This window comes from Epinephelus lanceolatus, chromosome 2 (assembly GCF_041903045.1).
Source record: "Epinephelus lanceolatus isolate andai-2023 chromosome 2, ASM4190304v1, whole genome shotgun sequence".
In the NCBI taxonomy this organism is placed as follows: Eukaryota; Metazoa; Chordata; class Actinopteri; order Perciformes; family Serranidae; genus Epinephelus; species Epinephelus lanceolatus.
Window position 1 is genome coordinate 51140001 of NC_135735.1, and position 20322 is coordinate 51160322.

The 20322-nt window shown below is 41.6% G+C and overlaps 1 protein-coding gene across 5 annotated transcripts in view; it reads right to left on the reverse strand.

Annotated features, from left to right (window-relative positions):
- crtc3 (CREB regulated transcription coactivator 3) overlaps nt 1–20322 on the reverse strand; it is a 218408-nt gene that overhangs the window by 110894 nt on the left and 87192 nt on the right. For all 5 annotated transcript variants that reach the window (XM_078162438.1, XM_078162437.1, XM_078162433.1 and 2 more), the window contains exon 3: nt 6088–6219. In XM_078162438.1, the coding sequence (XP_078018564.1) occupies nt 6088–6219 (132 nt within the window). The remainder of the gene's footprint in view (nt 1–6087; nt 6220–20322) is intronic.

Below are 20322 nucleotides of genomic sequence, written 5' to 3' on the forward strand. Positions count from 1 at the left end.
GTGGCCTTTTATTGCCTAAGGCACACCTGTGCAATATGCTGTCTAATAAGCATCTTGATATGCCACACCTGTGAGGTGGGATGGATTATCTCGGCAAAGGAGAAGTGCTCACTAAAACAGATTTAGACAGATTTGTGAACAATATTTGTGAAAAATGGTCTTTTGTGTATATAGAAATTGTTTTAGATCTTTGAGTTCAGCTCATGAAAAGTGTTGCATTTATATTTTTGTTCAGTGTACATACATATATATATATATATATATATATATATATATATATATATATATATATATATATATATATATATATATATATATATATGTATATACACAACAACAAAGCAATTTCTTTCACCAGTGACTTTTAAACCATTTTGAACATACTATGTATATGTGTGAAAAGCATATGCATGTACAGTACACTCACATATGGAACCAACACCACTCACCAAATCCAACTGCTTCTTTTTCAAAATGAGCAAAAGCTGACTTTTAAAAGAGTACCTCCACCCACCCTGTATACATGTGTGTTCTACATTACAACTTACAATCACAATAAAATAGGAACACTTTAGACAAACCACAGTGCTTGCTTCTATTACCTAAATTCATTTAAATGACACTGTTAATCAGTCAGCCTATGAAAGAATAAAGTATATTTAGAGCGGAGCTATACTGGTTTGACTTTCTTCAGTTTAAACAGTCAAACCTCCTCAATAAAGGTCACTCCATCTATTGTACACACCAATCCGGCCCACACATGGTAAACATGCATGATTCTATACAAACTGTACAAACAAGCATGAAAGAAAAAAACTATTGTGGATGTCTAGGTTTTCCTCAACACAATACGTACATCCTAACATTACATTAAGCATCTGGTACAATTATTCTCCACAGAAAAACATGCTGGTATGACATCAAATGTTGGGACACAGCACAAACTGCTCTCCAGCTATCACACACTACTGTGACAGGTCGCTGAATCATATCTGTCTCAAGGCAGGGAATAAACAGATATGCTTATTAAAACACTATGAGGTGGAGGTGTGCTGATGGATCAGTGGGCTCAGGAGTGTTTCATGTAAATGCGACATATTGGGTGTGAATCCAGATCAGGAATTTTAAATCATGTCCTATTTCTAAGAACAAAATAACTAGATATTATTTAATAACCAATTTTAAACACTATATACAAAATATTTTACAGAATAAAATGACTAATTAAGTAATAATAGTGATGTAGAAGAAGAGGCACGGTAGTGTGCTCAGATTATAAATGTACTGTATTTAGAGATTCCATTGACTCAGCAGTTCTAATGATCATTTAGATGAAGTAACTACTTTTGTGTGTTCTTGTATATTGTTCAAGTAGGGACTCTGCATGGTGGTCTCATTCAGAACAATTACAAACACCTGAGTTGTTGGTAAGGCATTAGGGATCTTGGTCTTCCTGCACTTAGAATTGAATCAGTAATAAATTCCTTAAGTGTTGAACTTTTTAAGTGCAGCTCAAACTACAAGACAAATTTGGAAATAGTGTTTCAATTTCAATTTTCAGGACAGTATTTCCAAGCTACACAAGGCGATCCATTATTTGACAACTTAAAAAGAGCCGCTACACGATTGTGGAGTCATTAAATCCATGACTTGGCCGACAGACACGACACACTACACGATGGTAACCACCAATTATCCCCGGTCGTCTTTCGCGATGTGTGTGATGTCATCGGGTTATTCTTGTGCTGTTTTTATTACTTTTACTATTATTTCAGTCACTGTGTCTGTTCATGTGCCAGCCGAAATGTTATTGTAGTCACCTAAAAAGCGCCAGCAGATGGCAGGAGCTACATTTGAAGTACCATACGCAAACATACAAGTCACCAAATCCTCCACAATAAGTTCCTACAAATGTTTCACAATCAAAGCCTATTTGGAAAATGGAGGGATTCTCTCAGCTGAGGTTATAAGGGGCTTTTAATTCGAAACAAATTCAGGAAGTGTTGAGTTTGAAATGACGGCGCAATGCATTAACTTTATCAAGGCAACGGGAGCGCATAAAAAGTAAAGATATAAACAGAGGGATTAATAAATAACGGCCTGTTTATAATGTAGTCTGTTTCAAATGAAGCTGGTAGCCTCTGCAGTTGTGGTGAGTAAAAGCCCCACAACCATTTTTAAATTTTCTTACTTTAAGTCATCTGGCGAAAATTCTTGTGGTTTTTTTTAGCTCTGGAGAGCTCCTTCAGCAATAGACTGATTCACCCAAAGTGTGTGAAGGAACGCTATCACAGGTCCTTCCTGCCGGCTGCTGTCAGGCTACATAACCAGCACTGCTCATAGTAAACTGCACCATGGACACTTTATGGACACCACTATAAGCATTGCTGTCCCCCATGTTGTTGTTTATTTGCACATTCAATATTCACTTTGCACTAAATATGTTCACTTTAATCCATTGCTCACTTTTTATCCACTGCTCATTATTATTGTTATTATTATTATTATTATTTATTGCTGTTTCTTGTATTTTTTGTACTTTTTTCTGCATGCCTAGTTTTTAAGTTTTTAAATATTGAAATCTTTAATTTGACTCTTTACCCTTGACTGCTGAAACACTGGAATTTCTCAATTGTGGGATCAATAAACGTGTATCTTATCTCTTATCTTATCGCAAAATATATTGCAAAAAAAAAAAACAAACAACTTTGTAAATAATTCTTTATAAATAATTTGTATAAATCAATCTGACTTATAAAGCTAAAGGCCCCAAAGCACTGAAAGCATCTGATGCATGCGTTTTGAAGTACACTTACTGTATTAAATGGCCTAACATACACCCAAAGCTTAACCGTATGTTAACACCAAAGATTGTAAAAATATTGGAAGTAGCTAATGTGACGTCACCCATTGGTTTGTGGAGTCCCATTTTGAAGCCTCAAGTTCAGCATTACGGCCATCACCATCTTGTTTTTTTGGAGCCAGAAGTGACGATAAAAAGGGCGAGAGGTTGGAGCTGTGAAAGGGGGGAGTGATGGATCTGACTGAGGACCTGAAGACATTATCAGCAGACAGCCTGTCTCTCAAAGTGGCCTGTCCTTAATTATGCATAAATGTAAGCTTTAATATAATATAAACAGGTGAGTTACATAAAAATTCACCATCTGTACAGTTGTCATTAATGTTGATATTAGCAAACACTGTCCTGTTTGGTGTGAACACACCATTATGAAGCTTCTCTGACCTCATTATGAAAAAAAAATTAAATAAATATCACTTATAATAATTATATGGTCCCCAGTGGCTTTACCTGTGTTCTACATCAATCCAATGGAAGAAAGGAGCAGAACACAGCCAGAAGTTGCCCTCCTGCCTCATGTAACATTATAGAGTACTCAAATATAAATCTGTAGAAAATAATTGGGGGTTATCTGTAAAGCAAACAAACAATTTAAAAAAATGTGTTTAAAGCCTTCTAAATCTAACAGTACATACTGAAAAAAATCAGTGTAAAAATGTCCTGCTATAGTCATCTTTGTTTAAAATTGATTTTTTTTTTTTTTTTTGTCAAAATATTTGCCCTTTACAGATGTGTTTCAGATTTTTTTTTGTATACTCCATGAGATTTCTACAAAAACAGGTATAAAAGGGATTGGCCGCATCAAAAGAACTCATGTTTCTCTTTCTGGTTTCCAATAAGGTTTGAATGCCGCTGAAGTTCTGGTAAGCTTTCTATTTTTTTATTTATTTTTTTATTAATTCACTGAATTATATTGCTATCCAGTGTGTCTCAACAAAAACAGGTCAACACTGCAGCGCCTCTAAATCAAAACTAAGTAAGAAATATGGTTTTAAAATGATTATCTTGATAACATTAAGAGAACTCTGAGCAACTTTGAAATATAAAATGGCTTTCTGTCAACCTCTGACATCCATCATGTTTGCTACTCAAGAAAAAACTAAATCACTTAGAGGTTGGCCCATAACAAGGTTTAATAGTAGAGATTTAAATCTTTTAAAATATATTTTACGCTCAAGTAAGGTTTTGTCCCAATTCTCTCTCTCTCTCTCAAAAAAAAAAAAAAAAAAAAAAAAAAAGATTTCTTCACTCTTACTCACTCTATCATTAAAGAGACACTAGAGAAATGGATTTTAAAGGGTGTCTCTGGGAACTGAAGTGCAAACACATGCCTATGTTCCTTACTCTGAGTGTGTTATCATCATTACAACACTTGGGACACATCTGCAGCTTCCTTGTTGAAATCACATCTGCTGCTACACTTATATGCATACTCATACACAACCTGAGAGTGAATTCAGATGATGCTAAGAATCTCCTACTGTCAATGTCCATTAGGCAGAAGTAAAACACACTGGGTCTCATTCATGAAAAGTGAGTAAATCTGTGTGTAGATTTGCACATAAAAGCCTACGCTACTAAAAACCTAGTCCGGATTCAGAAACGCCGTGGGAAACTCAATTTGATCGTAAACACGTGTGTATGATCATGAATGCCAATCCATTGTAAAGTGGCAGTGCGCTCCCGGTAATCAGCAATTAGCATAAATCCCAGGCCATGAATAGCCAATGACCACCATATAAGGAGGTGTAGGTGCATCCAGTCAACCTGTCAGTCATGGCGCAAAGAAAGAAAGAGAGACAAAGAAAAAAGAATTTTTCCGAAGCGGATATCGAAATAATTTTGGGTGAAGTGGACTTAAGAAAAAACATTTTATTTTCTTCAGTTAGTAGTGGTGTGACAGGGACAGGCAAAGTGAAGGCCTGGAGGGAGGTAACAGATGCTGTTAATGTTGTCTCCGTGGTACAAAGAACCATGTCAGAGGTGAAGCATAAATGCCTTGATATGAAACTGGAGGCAAAGAAATGCATAAGCACACACACAAAAAAATACAGCGGTCACCAAACAAACAGAAGATTCATTTGTGGGGTTTTGAATGAAGTGGGAATGGGAAACCAGAGATGTTTTGTGCGTAATGGATAAACCAAATCAGTGATGGCTGTCGGAATGTAGAGCTATTTAACATTTATTTTAACAAATGATACGGATAACATATAGCCTACAGCAGTTTTGTATGCATTGTCTTCAAATTATTTGAATCTTAATAGCCTAAAGCTCTGTTTTATACAATATAAATTAAACATTTTTCAAATCAGATTTATTCATTCAAATGATCAAAAAGCCAAAAAACAAACAAACAAACAAACAAAAAAAAAAAAACATGTCTCAAATAATTCTTTCAGCTGGCGCGTGCTCCTTCGTGGCTCCACCACCTGCTGCCCCTGCTGCCCCTGCTGAACCCAGGCACTGAGGCCGAAGAGGCCGTGATCCGGCTGTCCTTACGGATATTTTTATTATCATCATTCAACATGTAGAAAGAACGTGTAATCTATTGAGTCAATTTACATAGATAATTCACAATCATGAACCTAATCTGGATCTTAAACCTGCTAATTGCCAACTAATTTAACTAAATGTGTTATATTTTTAATATTTTTGTCATGTTTAGATTACGTGTTTCAAAGGCATCTGTGTATTGTGTACATAACAGAGCGCAATACGAATTGAAATTGTAATTTCCAATAGTGACAAGCAATATTTATGTGCTTTACTAAATTTACACAAGCACTACGAGTGGTCAGGAGCAGGAGTAGATTTTGTTAGTAGCTACGAAAAGATCGGAGCTACTAAAATACTGATGAATGCGGACATGCACGTAAATTTCCGTCTGCAAATAGTTTACATACAAATTCCTTTTGCTCACGTTTCATGAATGAGACCAACTGTCTCTGTGTCACATTTCAAATTAGCATAATGACTAATTTGCTCCCTGAGCTACAAAACAGCTGCCTACATTGGTAAGTGTCATGCTTAAAACCACACCACAAACACACACACACACACACACACACACACACACACACACACACAACAAAACAAAAAACAAACAAACAAACAAACAAAAAAAAAACAATGAGGACCAACCACCTGGAAGCCACAACATCCACTTCCACATGGCTGATTACTCTTTGAGATCTCCTACAGTCAATGATTAAGGCTTTAAAGGATATCTGCCGTCCGTGCTTATCAATGGGTCGGCGATGGGGAGAGGTGATGCGGTTGCGGTCCCTGTGGACCCTCTCGACTAGCCCATGGTGGCGTGTGCCTCTGACCGAGTCCAATCCTGACGGAAAGCCACCCTAAAAAGAGACATCAGTCAAAAAACGCTGCAGTTTTCAACAGGTTGGCAGTTGTGAAATGGGATTTTCAAGCAAACGTCAGTTTTATCTCAATGCAGTATTTGTCTCCAATTTTATTAATTTAGCAAAAAAACTATTTTGTTTGTATTCATGCATTAACTTGAGTTTCAGCTAGAGTTTGAAGCCTCTGTCTCTCTTAAACCAATGGAACGTTTGACTACATTATACTGAAACAGTCATGCCTGATTTCAGACAGAAATGTTAACTTCTTACACTCTGGTTTTATCTTCAGTCTGACATTGCCTCCACTCCACAACTGATTTCCTTGGAGAGAGGGATTACATTTTCCCTCACCAATCACTAGAAACCACAGTATCCGACAGTGATGCATTGCAAAGACAACATACAGGTCTTGCTGGGGTTTCAGAGTGGATGGAAGCCAAGTAAAAACAAAAACATGTCAATTTAGAGCAGCTTCAATAGCAGTGTCTATCTAGCACTCACCATTGTTGTTTTTACTCCTCATTGGTTATTGCATACTGCTTGACAAAAGAGTTCAGGTCTGGACCCAGTCACGCAACAATTACTGACAATTGCACAGTCACGTGATTAGGGATGGGACAGTATTAGTACAGTTATTGTGGATCGCAATAAAAACTGCTCACAATCAGTACATTAACATTTCTTTACAGAAATCGATTTTATTGTGTTAGCCTTACTAAAAACATACTTTTAAATATCATGTGAACACCTTAGTCTGACTGAAATCATACTAAATTGAATTTCTCAAAGTCAGAAAAACACACCAAGTTGAATTACTCCTGCATGTATACAGTCAATTGGACCCAAGCTGACCTAGGCACTCTGTGCATGCTTCAAAGTTTCCATCCCTGGCTTTGACCCGGAAGTCGAATAGCATTAAATGCATAACAGGAGAAGAAAAGAACAAGGTAAGCATACAGCACATATTAAATATGCAGAGCTGTAAAGTTGACCACCATGGTACCAGTTTGCCACTAGCTAACTGTGGATAACTTCTTTGTCAACTGTTTGGCTGAAGGGGGCATATCGCCACCCATCATAGTGGAGTCGAACATACTTTGGCCAATAAATCAATTCCCCTCCTGCGCTTGTATACTGGGACAAGGACAGTAGTCCAATTAAATGGCCTAGTTGAGCTCCAACCATAGCTTGATTTAATCATGCGTGGAAACATACTGAGTAAGTAGACTGAGGTGAATTTCCATTATCAGGATAATCTTGAACATCGTGTCCAATAGAATTAAAATGTACTCTAATGCCAATGCATTTATTTGGATTGAACACTCAAACATAATCACTTCAAAGGAGCACTGCTTTGACCAGTCAGAGTGAATACCAGTGTGCAGAGGACAGAATTATATATTTTTTGCCTTTTATTGTTAAACTAGTCCATACCCATTGAGTGCACAGTTGCCCACGTACAGTTTCACATTGTGTGTTTGGGATACAGGTCATAGGAAACTGCACATTAAATAGTCAACTGAACCCATTAAGAAGAGCAATGTATTCAGACAGAGTTTTTGTGAATTTGATAGTACGATTGCTCGGCTACAGCTGATGTCCGTTTGAGGTGGATACATATATCAACACGTGTGCGCAGTAACTTGTGGGGGTGGGGTGAATGCATACAATTCAATTAAAAGCAATTTTGTAAAAGAATATACTAATAGTGTAATTTTTGGAAAAAGTAGCTTTGTTACCTTCTACCTATGTCAATCCTCAATGCCTATGTGCAGTTTCACATAGATTGACCAAGTCAGTGAGTAGAAAAACGTGGGACAGACAGAATGAACGACTGACAGAATGACACACTGACAGTTTCCGTGATTATGTACAGCATACCATACTAGGGGTGGGAATCTTTGGGCACCTCACGATTCGATTACGATTCAGGGGCTACGATTCGATTATAAAACGATTATTGATGCATCTTTAATTTATGTATATTGATGCACTTTTTCACAACACACATTTCTTTTTGTCTCACTGAATAAGCATTCAACACTTGCAATTTTTAAAAACAGTGCATTTGTAATAAGAAAGAGTTGAATTAATTTCCATTATATTTTACTAAACATATAAATGGAAATGCTTGCAAACTGGAAAGTTACAACTTTGTTGTACGGAACCAAAGGTAACAACAGGTATCTTAAATCACAAGATAAAATGCGCAGTTAGAGTAACAAATGATTCGGTGGCGACAGACGTCCACGCATCACATGTAACTGCGTTCCTACCTGCCTTCAACAGTGAGGTCATGACTTCTGTTTTGGTTTGATGGTAAGAGTGTCGGTGAAATAGCGTCGGGATGGGATTGTGTATCTGGGCTCCAGTGTATGCAGCAGTGCTCGAAATCCCTGATTTTCCACGACAGAATAAGGACGCAAATCCTTGGCAAAAATGCCGCGATGGCCTTCATAATACGCTTCGCCTTTTCCGATGAGGGTGGCAGCTTTGTAATTACTTCCTCGATTGTTCTCTGGTTGGTAGCGCCACTAGTTGCCGCAGCAACAACAGCCTGCCGTCTCCCTCCAGTTCCTCCGTCAGGTGGAATCGAGTTCTCATGTTTGTTGTGTTGCCAAAGTATTTTATTTTAGCACGACACAGCTTACATATAACGTGGCTCTTGTCCAGTTCGCTTCCGCCGCCAATGTTGTAGAAGCCAAAGTATTTCCACACATCTGCTTTTAAATTAGAAGAAGCTGTTCAGCTCTTACGGCCAGGTGGGTAGCGGTCAGCCATGTTTGTTTTCCTCTGTGCGCGTGTCGGCGTGTCTGCTCCAGGTGCGCATCCCAAAGTGTCCCGGAGATGACACGTACCGCGCTTCTTAGTTCCGCATTATTTAGAACCTTCTGTATTACTCTAATTAACAGATTTAAATAATCGAAATTTGGACGTTTGTGAATCGATTCAGATTCATCCACGTCCGAATCGCGATGCATCTAAGAATCGGAAATTTCCCCTACCCCTATACCATACCATGACCAACAGAATGACACACTGAGTTTCCGTGATTATGTACAGCATACATACCATGACTTTGTCATACCAAAAATAATAAGAAAAGCACAACAACATTTGGCCACAGGTGGAGCAACAGCGATCGGTTGCATTTTAGCCATTTTTAAGCATTTTTCTGTTGTTTTAGCGCCACCCAGTTGCCAATTAGAGTTACATTTCTCCAGTCACCTTGAGGCGTCCTGTTCTACGTATCTACCAAGTTTAGTAAAAATCGATATGGCGGTTAGGCCTAGGTAAGAAATTAGCTCTCTAGCGCCCCCATTTTGTTTGATCTTAATCTTAATAATAATTAATCGGGTCGATAATGGTGGGGTCCCTTCAGATTATGTGTGGTCATATGCCTACAAAGTTGTGTGGTAATCGGTGAAACCCTTTAGTTGTTATACACCTTTATGTGATGAGCCACGCCCTCCACAATAGTCATTGCCTTATAGAAGCTCAGTTTTAGTACATTTTCCAACTTTTGCCAAGAGGGAACTTTAGATATTGGTCCCTAGATTATGTTCACCGAGTTTCATGCAGATCGGTCAAACTTCCTAGGAAGAGATGGATTTTAAGTGTTTTTCAAAAAATTCAAAATGGCGGAAAATCTATATAACCGGAAGTTATGGGTTCTTGAGGCAAATTTGGTCTTCATGAAGAGAGGCATCTCTGTGCAAAGTTTCATGTTTCTACGACATACGGGGCGTGAGATATGCCCATTCAAAGTTTGCAATTTCAATCGGTTGCTATAGCTCCCCCCTTTGGCCAATTGATGTAATATTGGTTCATTTGCATCCTCCCATGACCCTCTACCACTGTGCCAAAGTTCACATGGATTGACCAAGTCAGTCAGGAGAAAAACGTGGAACAGAGACACAGACAGAGACAGAGTTTTCGTCATTATATAGTAAGACAAGTGTACACTGAAATAAAAAAGACTAATGTCCTCTTTTTATTGCAAGTTTAAAGCCCAAGTCATTTATTGCCATTTAAGTGGCCAAGTCATTTATAATGTCTGAGATCACACGCTTCACTCTTTAATCGCTGCTAATATCGAGAACAACTGAATTTAAATATATGATCTACATTTGAATCTTGATCATATGCACACCGCACACAAATTGCTGGTGGGGGATTTAAATAGAACTGTTTCTGTGGCTTTTAGTAAGCTTAGAGCTGGCTACATTGAGTACCCTGCTTTCATTTAATTGAATAAAGCCTAACAAATGGTTATCATTAAGAGGAATCTAGTAGCCATTTAGCTTGTCAAGTTTTGTTCCCAGAGGAGAAGGTGAATGGACTCCACCTCAAAGGCACATTCATTCAAGTAACAAAGGCACTTAAACCTGGACCATGTGTATCCCAGCATAGTCCAGTCCTCGGAGAGCTGACACATTTACAGGCCCAGGGCTGATGGAACACATACAATACCGTACTGCTTAAAGGAGAACTGAAAGCACTGAACTTTTATTTAATCTTTTTTACAGTCTGCAGCTGAATTATTTAACACTCTCAGGAGAAGCTTGTTTGCACTTTTGAAGGTCCAGTACAGTGTTCTGCTGTTTCTGCAATGAGCCCAGTGGTACTCACTCTGATTTCTGTTATTACCTCCACCAAGGAAGTTATGTTTTTGCCGGCGTTGGTCTGTTTGTTTGTCTGCAAAATAACTCAAAAAGTTCTGGACGGATTTTGATGAAATTTTCAGGAACAGTTGATAATGGGACAAGGAACAGATGATAAAATTTTGGTGGTGATCGGGTGAAGCGAAAACTCCAAGAACCGTCATCTTATCGTGGTGGAGGAGTCTGAGTGCCCTAATGACCCTAGGAGCTATGCTGTCGGGGGCATTTTGCCCCTGGTAGGGTTTCCCATGGCAGATTGGTTCTGGGCGAAGGGTCAGATGAAGAACGGTTCAAAAGACCCTTCATGATGGACAACAACAAGAACTCGTGTACCTGGCCCGGAGGGTTACCGGGGCCCCACCCTGGAGGCAGGCCTGGGATTGGGGCCCATGGGCGAGCGCCTGGTAGCCGGGCCTTTGCCCATGGGGTCCGGCCGGGCCCAGCCCGAACCAGCTACATGGGCCAGTCCCCCTGCAGGCCCACCACCCGCAGAGGGATCCAGAAGGGATCGGCTCTTTGTGGATCGGGCAGCAGACCAAGGCGGGGGCCTTGGTGGTCCGATCCTCGGCTATGGAAGTTGGCTCTTGGGACATGGAATGTCACCTCTCTGGCGGGGAAGGAGCCAGAGCTTGTGGAAGAGGTTGAGCACTACCGGCTAGATATAGTCGGCCTCACCTCGACAAACAGTTTCAGCTCTGGAACCCAAGTCCTTGAGAGGGGTTGGACTCTCTCCGTTGCTGGAGTTGCTCCGGGTGAGAGGTGGAGGGCCGGGGTGGGCTTTCTGATAGCCGCCAGACTCTCTGTACGTTGGGGTTCACCCCAGTAGACGAAAGGGTTGCTTCCCTGCGCCTTTGGTCGGGGAACGGGTCCTGACTGTTGTCTGCGCTTATGCCCCAAACAGCAGTTCAGTCCCTGGGACGGGTGCTGGACAGTGCCCCGACCGGGGACTCCATTGTTCTGCTGGGGGACTTCAACGCTCACGTGGGCAATGACAGCAGGACCTGGAGGGGCGTGACTGGGAGGAACGGCCTGCCTGATCTGAACCCGAGTGGTGTTCTGTTATTGGACTTCTGTGCGGGTCGCAGTTTGGCCATAACGAACACCATGTTTGAACATAAGGATGTCCATCGGTGCACGTGGCACCAGGACAGCCAAGGTCGCAGGTCAATGATTGACTTTGTGGTTGTATTATTCGACCTGTGGCCTTATGTTCTGGACACTCGGGTGAAGAGAGGAGCAGAGTCAACTGATCACCACCTGGTGGTGAGTTGGATCAGATGGCAGGGGAGGACGCCGCACAGACCTGGCAGGCCCATAATGAACAGTGAGGGTCTGCTGGGAACGCCTGGCGGAAGAACCTGTCAAGATGATCTTCAACTCCCACCTCCCAGAGAGCTTTGACCGCGTCCAGAGGGTAGAGGGGGACATTGATTCCGAATGGGCCAATGTGCTTTAGGGGGCATGGGAGTGCGCCCAACCAGTCCACATGTTTTGTAGGCTTACGACCGTGTCCCCAGGGGCATCCTGTGGGGGGTGCTCCAGGAGCACAGGGTTGGTGGCCCCTTGCTAAGGGCCATCCAGTCCCTGTACCGAAGCAGCGCAAGTCTGGTTTGCGTGGCCGGCAGTAAGTCGGACCTGTTCCCGGTGAGAGTTGGACTCCGCCAGGGCTGCCCTTTGTCACCGGTTCTGTTCATAACTTTCATGGACAGAATTTCTAGGCGCAGCCGAGTGGTGGAGGGTGTCAGGTTCGGTGACGGGAGGATCTTGTCCCTGCTATTTGCAGATGACGTGGTCCTCCAAGCTCCATCGAAGAGTGACCTCCAGCTCTTGCTGGGACGTTTCGCAGCCGAGTGTGAAGCAGCTAGGATGAGAATCAGCACCAAGTCTGAGGCCATGGTCCTCAGCCAGAAAAGGGTGGATTGCCCACTCCAGGTCGGGGGGGAGGTCCTGCCTCAGGTGGAGGAGTTTAAGTATCTCGAGATCTTGTTCACGAGTGAGGGTAGGATGGAGTGGGAGATTGACAGGCAGATTGGGGCGGCGTCAGCAGTGATGCAGGCGCTGAACCGGTCTGTTGTGGTGAAAAGGGAGCTTAGCCAGAAAGCGAAGCTCTCGATTTACCGGTCGATCTACGTTCCAACCCTCACCTATGGTCACGAGCTTTGGGTAGTGACCGAAAGAATGAGATTGCGAGTACAAGCGGCCGAAATGAGTTTCCTCTGCAGGGTGGCTGGGCTCAGCCTTAGAGATAGGGTGAGGAACAAGGACATCCGGGAGGGACTTGGAGTAGAGCCGCTGCTCCTTCACATCAAGAGGAGCCGGTTGAGGTGGTTCGGGTATCTGGTAAGGATGCCTTCAAGGGCGCCTTCCGAGGGAGGTGTTTCTGGCATGTCCAACCGGGAGGAGACCTTGGGCCCGCCCCAGGACACGCTGGAGGGATTACATTGCCCGCCTGGCCTGGGAACGCCTCGGGGTTTCCTCGGAAGAGCTGAGGGAAGTGGCTAGGGAGAGGACTGTCTGGGCTTCTTTGCTGAGGCTGCTGCCCCCGCGACCCGGACCCGGATAAGCGGAGGACAATGACGACAACGACGACGGTTGAAGCGAAGTGGATAAAATAATGAAATGGCGGGAAATCCGAGCTGCTTGGCGGAGGTCTGCGCTCTCTGAGTGCTTTTCTAGTTGCTCATGTACAGTACAGGCCAAAAGTTTGGACACACCTTCTCATTCAATGCGTTTTCTTTATTTTCATGACTATTTACATTGTAGATTCTCACTGAAGGCATCAAAACTATGAATGAACACATGTGGAGTTATGTACTTAACAAAAAAAGGTGAAATAACTGAAAACATGTTTTATATTCTAGTTTCTTCAAAATAGCCACCCTTTGCTCTGATTACTGCTTTGCACACTCTTGGCATTCTCTCCATGAGCTTCAAGAGGTAGTCACCTGAAATGGTTTCCACTTCACAGGTGTGCCTTATCAGGGTGAATTAGTGGAATTTCTTGCTTTATCGATGGGGTTGGGACCATCAGTTGTGTTGTGCAGAAGTCAGGTTAATACACAGCCGACAGCCCTATTGGACAACTGCTAAAATTCATATTATGGCAAGAACCAATCAGCTAACTAAAGCAAAACGAGTGGCCATCATTACTTTAAGAAATGAAGGTCAGTCAGTCCGGAAAATTGTAAAAACTTTAAATGTGTCCCCAAGTGGAGTCGCAAAAACCATCAAGCGCTACAACGAAACTGGCACACATGAGGACCGACCCAGGAAAGGAAGACCAAGAGTCACCTCTGCTTCTGGGGATAAGTTCATCCGAGTCACCAGCCTCAGAAATGGCAAGTTAACAGCAGCTCAGATCAGAGACCAGATGAATGCCACACAGAGTTCTAGCAGCAGACCCATCTCTAGAACAACTGTTAAGAGGAGACTGCGCCAATCAGGCCTTCATGGTCAAATAGCTGCTAGGAAACCACTGCTAAGGAGAGGCAACAAGCAGAAGAGATTTGTTTGGGCCAAGAAACACAAGGAATGGACATTAGACCAGTGGAAATCTGTGCTTTGGTCTGATGAGTCCAAATTTGAGATCTTTGGTTCCAACTGCCGTGTCTTTGTGAGACGCAGAAAAGGTGAACGGATGGATTCCACATGCCTGGTTCCCACTGTGAAGCATGGAGGAGGAGGTGTGATGGTGTGGGGGTGTTTTGCTGGTGACACTGTTGGGGATTTATTCAAAATTGAAGGCACACTGAACCAGCATGGCTACCACAGCATCCTGCAGTGACATGCCATCCCATCCGGTTTGCGTTTAGTTGGATGATCATTTATTTTTCAACAGGACAATGACCCCAAACACACCTCCAGGCTGTGTAAGGGCTATTTGACCAAGAAGGAGAGTGATGGAGTGCTGCGGCAGATGACCTGGCCTCCACAGTCACCGGACCTGAACCCAATCCAGATGGTTTGGGGTGAGCTGGACCGCAGAGTGAAGGCAAAGGGGCCAACAAGTGCTAAACACCTCTGGGAACTCCTTCAAGACTGTTGGAAAACCATTTCAGGTGACTACCTCTTGAAGCTCATGGAGAGAATGCCAAGAGTGTGCAAAGCAGTAATCAGAGCAAAGGGTGGCTATTTTGAAGAAACTAGAATATAAAACATGTTTTCAGTTATTTCACCTTTTTTTGTTAAGTACATAACTCCACATGTGTTCATTCATAGTTTTGATGCCTTCAGTGAGAATCTACAATGTAAATAGTCATGAAAATAAAGAAAATGCATTGAATGAGAAGGTGTGTCCAAACTTTTGGCCTGTACTGTATATATATATATATATATATATACATATATACACTGCCTGGTCAAAAAAAAAGTCACCACCAAAAAAAAGGTCATACACTCTAATATTTCATTGGACCGCCGTCTTTAGCTTTGATTACGGCACGCATTCGCTGTGGCATTGTTTTGATAAGCTTCTGCAGTGTTACAAGATTTATTTCCATCCAGTGTTGCATTAATTTTTCACCAAGATCTTGCATTGATGATGGTAGAGTCTGACCGCTGCGCAAAGCCTTCTCCAGCACATCCCAAAGATTCTCAATGGGGTTAAGGTCTGGACTCTGTGGTGGCCAATCCATGTGTGAAAATGATGTCTCATGCTCCCTGAACCAGTCTTTCACAATTTGAGCCCGATGAATCCTGGCATTGTCATCTTGGAATATGCCCGTCCCATCAGGGAAGAAAAAATCCATTGATGGAATAACCTGGTCATTCAGTATATTCAGGTAGTCAGCTGATCTCATTCTTTGAGCACATACTGTTGCTGAACGTAGACCTGACCAACTGCAGCAACCCCAGATCATAACACTGCCCCCACAGGCTTGTACAGTAGGCACTAGGCATGATGGGTGCATCACTTCATCTGCCTCTCTTCTTACCCTGATGCGCCCATCACTCTGGAACAGGGTAAATCTGGACTCATCAGACCACATGACCTTCTTCCATTGCTCCAGAGTCCAATCTTTATGCTCCCTAGCAAATTGAAGCCTTTTTTTCCGGTTAGCCTCACTGATTAGTGGTTTTCTTAAGGCTACACAGCTGTTCAGTCCCAATCCCTTGAGTTCCCTTCGCATTGTGCGTGTGGAAATGCTCTTACTTTCACTATTGAACATAGCCCTGAGTTCTACTGTTGTTTTTCTTCGATTTGATCTCACCAAACGTTTAAGTGATCGCCGATCACGATCATTGAGGATTTTTTTCCGGCCACATTTCTTCCTCGAAGACGATGGGTCCCCACTATCCTTCCAGTTTTTAATAATGTGTTGGACAGTTCTTAACCCAATTTTAGTAGTTTCTGCAATCTCCTTAGATGTTTTCTCTGCTTGATGCATGCCAATGATTTGACCCTTCTCAAACAGACTAACATCTTTTCCACGACCACGGGATGTGTCTTTTGACATGGTTGTTTAGGAAATGAGAAGCAACTCATTGCACCAGTTGGGGTTAAATAACTTGTTGCCAGCTGAAAGATAATCGCCCATGCAGTAATTATCCAATAGGAGGCTCATACCTATTTGCTTAGTTAAATCCAGGTGGCGACTTTTTTTTTGGCCAGGCAGTGTGTATATATATATATATATATATATATATATATATATATACATGTGTGTGTGTGTGTATGTGTGTGGATATAGATATATGTATATTGATATATACATATATTGTGTTTTCAAACATATCAAAACATAAGAAAAAAGCAATAATACATTCAACATATTAGCTCATTAAGTTGTATTACTAAATTATTAAGTTCAAATTTTATCTGTAAATCTGCAGAGCACCTGTTGGTTTTTAGTCTAGTAATATAATATAACAATAATTAAAAAAATAATGAAAAATTATAATTGGTAAAATTAACAATATTGACAACTACTTTGATGGGATGCTGTGGTCTAAAAAGTTTGTAAACTCCTGGACTGGACAACATTAGAACTGTAGGTTATTGTAGTCAGACCTTGAAAAACCCCTAAATAAGAACAAGATCTTGAATTTGATGAATTAAAGGGATCATGGTTTTAAGGAGCACATTCAGGCTCAGTTCTACATCAAACATCCTTTATCTGAAGGACAACTTTTGAATACACTGGCATAAAATAAAATCCACTGTTTGTTTGTTTGTCTTTGTTGAGACTACTGACAGTTTCATTTTTTGAATCACACTGCTACGTTGGCGCAGCTGGAGTGCTGATGCAGAGAGCTCAGTCCCCAAAAAACAAAAACAAATACATAAATCAACATAAAAAAGTGCAGTTTTTGCTCTCATTATCTGGTAACAAATGCAAGACAGGGCAACCTTTAGTGGCGACATGACTGTTGATGGCAAGACACAAATTAATCCAGGATGGTGCACACTGAAGCAAAGATGAAGGCATTTAACATGCAGCATAAATCACTGCCAGTAGCCCTGACATAAGCAGACAGGGACTGTGCATTGTCCTGGCCTAAAACAGAATTGTATTACAGTGAATTTGGCATTTAGTAGAGCTGTACTCAAACAAAATAATTGTGGTCAATTGAAATTCTGCCTACTCTTCAAACAATCAATTGGTCGATGGGGGAAAAATTCTGCATATCATATTTAGATAAACTTAATTGGCCACAGTGCACTGAATGCACTCTACCTGGTAGCGCTGTGTGTCCACCAAAGCTTTTTTCTTCTTATCACAGAGCTGGACATTAAAACTTGTCCAGGGCAAGTAAACTCTGTGTTCAGGTAAGTCGATTGCCCCTAGTGAACAATGAATCTTTAAAGGTAATATTATCCGATATAGTTGTGCATTTTAAGAGAAGCATCAGCCTGCAGAGCCGGGGAGTCACAGTTTTAGATGTACGTGAGTGAGAGTTCAAGACCCACAGTTCCATGTTGTACGGACAGACATTGCTAAATGTTTTTAAGATCATTTTAGAAGAACGTGGGGAAAACGTGTTCTTTGCTTAGACTATCAAACAGACAATGGATCAAAGTAGGGCAGGGCGATATAGCGGCTACATAGGATATATCGATATATTTTCAAGCACGATACGAATTTGGACAACACCATTCATATCGATATAGGGTCAGGTTGCGTTACATGACGCATACCAGTGTGCATCTCTCCTCACTCACACTCTCTGCACAGCTACACCCCACTCACACACTCACAAGTTCTCCAGCAACACTTTTTTAGAGCCATACACGTCGCGGCAACGCAGACCTCCTGTCTATTTTTGTAAGCTGAAACCATTTCCCTCGGGGAAAAGAAGCTTTTATTTACTCCAATTTCACATATGATAAACAAGAAATCGCTTTATGTGAGTATAGGAAATCTAGGCTAATTAGGCTAATTAGCTGCTAGGCTAATTTATACAATGTAAAATGCCATAGGCTTGTGCTAATAATGTTAGCATGTTACATTTGTTAAGAAAACATGTTTAGTATAAGACAGTTGTTTTGTGTCGGTGAACCCTGTGTGGTGTAACGGAGTCGGATTTTGTAACGTTATGTTAGTTAAATGCTGCTGTTGTCCCTGACTTCATAGCCAGGCTAATTAGGCTAATTAGCTGCTAGGCTAATTTAAACAATGTAAAATGCCATCAGGCTTGTGCTAAAAACATTAGCATGTTGCATTTGTTGGAAATATGTGTCCAGCAAAAGACAAGTGCTTTGTCTGTGAATACTGCCAGTTATAATGAAGCTGATTTGTGTACTTGTGTTTGAAACTGTTGATATTAAGCCATGTTTAATGTGTGTTTTAGGTGTGTTTTGAATCAACTTAACTTGACAGCACTTCACAAAAACCCCGCTGCCGACTAGTGTTTTGGAGGTGTAACTGTTGCACAGCTGCGTATTTTCAAACAGGGGAATAAAACCCTTCTTTGCATTTTATTTTGATCACAATCTGTTTTTGTAAAACTGCTTGTGACATCTCAAATGTGATTTGATTGACTTTGATTTTTAACTGAACATGTAGACCATTTCATAGAAAAACACTGAGATATATATTGTGTATATAGTCAGTCTGTAATTACAAGGATGTGAATTTTTATCCATATCGCCCAGCCCTAGATCATAGATATTTGTTTCTGGCTGCCAGCATCAGCTAGCTGAGAAGTTGTCTATTTCCACTTCAAAATGTTGATTAAAAGCGTTGGCATCTGTTGATACTTTGACCAAAGTTAATGCTGATGTTAAAATGGATGGTCCAGAGGGACAAGTCCGCCCATGGCCAAGCCAAGCGGCCTGGCTCTATGCTCCTAAGCAGCATCTAGCAAACCCCGCTGATGTGGGCTGTGTTCTGAATAACCAGAGGGAGGGCATGAGGTCGGTGGAGTCTGTCGGCTTCCCTCCTGTGTCCATACACCCCTGAATGTGGAGCCGTGAACTTTGTGTTTTATATCTTCCTCGCCAGAAACAAACGTCTATGATCCACCGTCTGTTTGATAATCTAAATAGAGGCACATTATTTGCGGTGGTCGTTCTTAAACCAGCAGTGGTTAAAGTTACTATATTCTGTTCTGATCAGGGAGTTGATAATGCAGACACTAGCTAGCGCTAGCATAGTTAGCTAGCTAAAATGTTGACAACTCACACTACTGTGAAGTGACTGGCTGAATTAAAAACTGACGGACAGGGGATTGTGAGCCTCTGATTGGCCAAATCCAAAAAAATTATTGACAGATTCCCCACCCTCTTGAGCTCATGCATGCGTACGTCTAAAACTGTGGGTTGAACTTACGCATGTGCACGTCTGAAACTGCGGGTCTGGAACTTGCACATGCATACATCTAAAACTGTGGGTTTGCAGGCGCTCTCCAGCTCTGCAGGTTAATGAAATTGCACTGTAATGCTTCTCGACCGGAGCTGCATGTGTGAGTCCGTCTCACAGCTAAACACTGAATGGGACTGATAAGAAAAATCTGATAAACTGGACACAATAGAGTTAACTCTGGGGTTGACCTTGTATACAACATAATGTTATCAACATTAAATATCTCTGTAACGCTGCATGCAAGAAAGCCTAACTATTTTTGTCTCAAAAGCTAACGTTAGCCATCTATTTTCAACTTCTTATCTGTGGCTGGGTCGTGGGGCCAGCAGGCTAAGTGAAGTACTCCAGACGTCCCTCTCCCCAGCAACACTTGCCAGAACCACCTCAGCTGGCCCCTTTTGACACGATGGAGCAGTGGCTCTACTCCGAGCTCTGGAGCACCATGGATTTTAATTTACACACAGCCTTATTAAAGTAACACCAGTGATTTTCTGTTGATGAGAATTTGGTCGAACAAGAGCATATCAACTAACCAACCAACCGACCAGAATGTGACACCCCTAGAATTTAGTTATTATTGAAATTGTAAACTGTCTCAGACTAGGCTTAATAAATGGTACAGTGTTCCATAA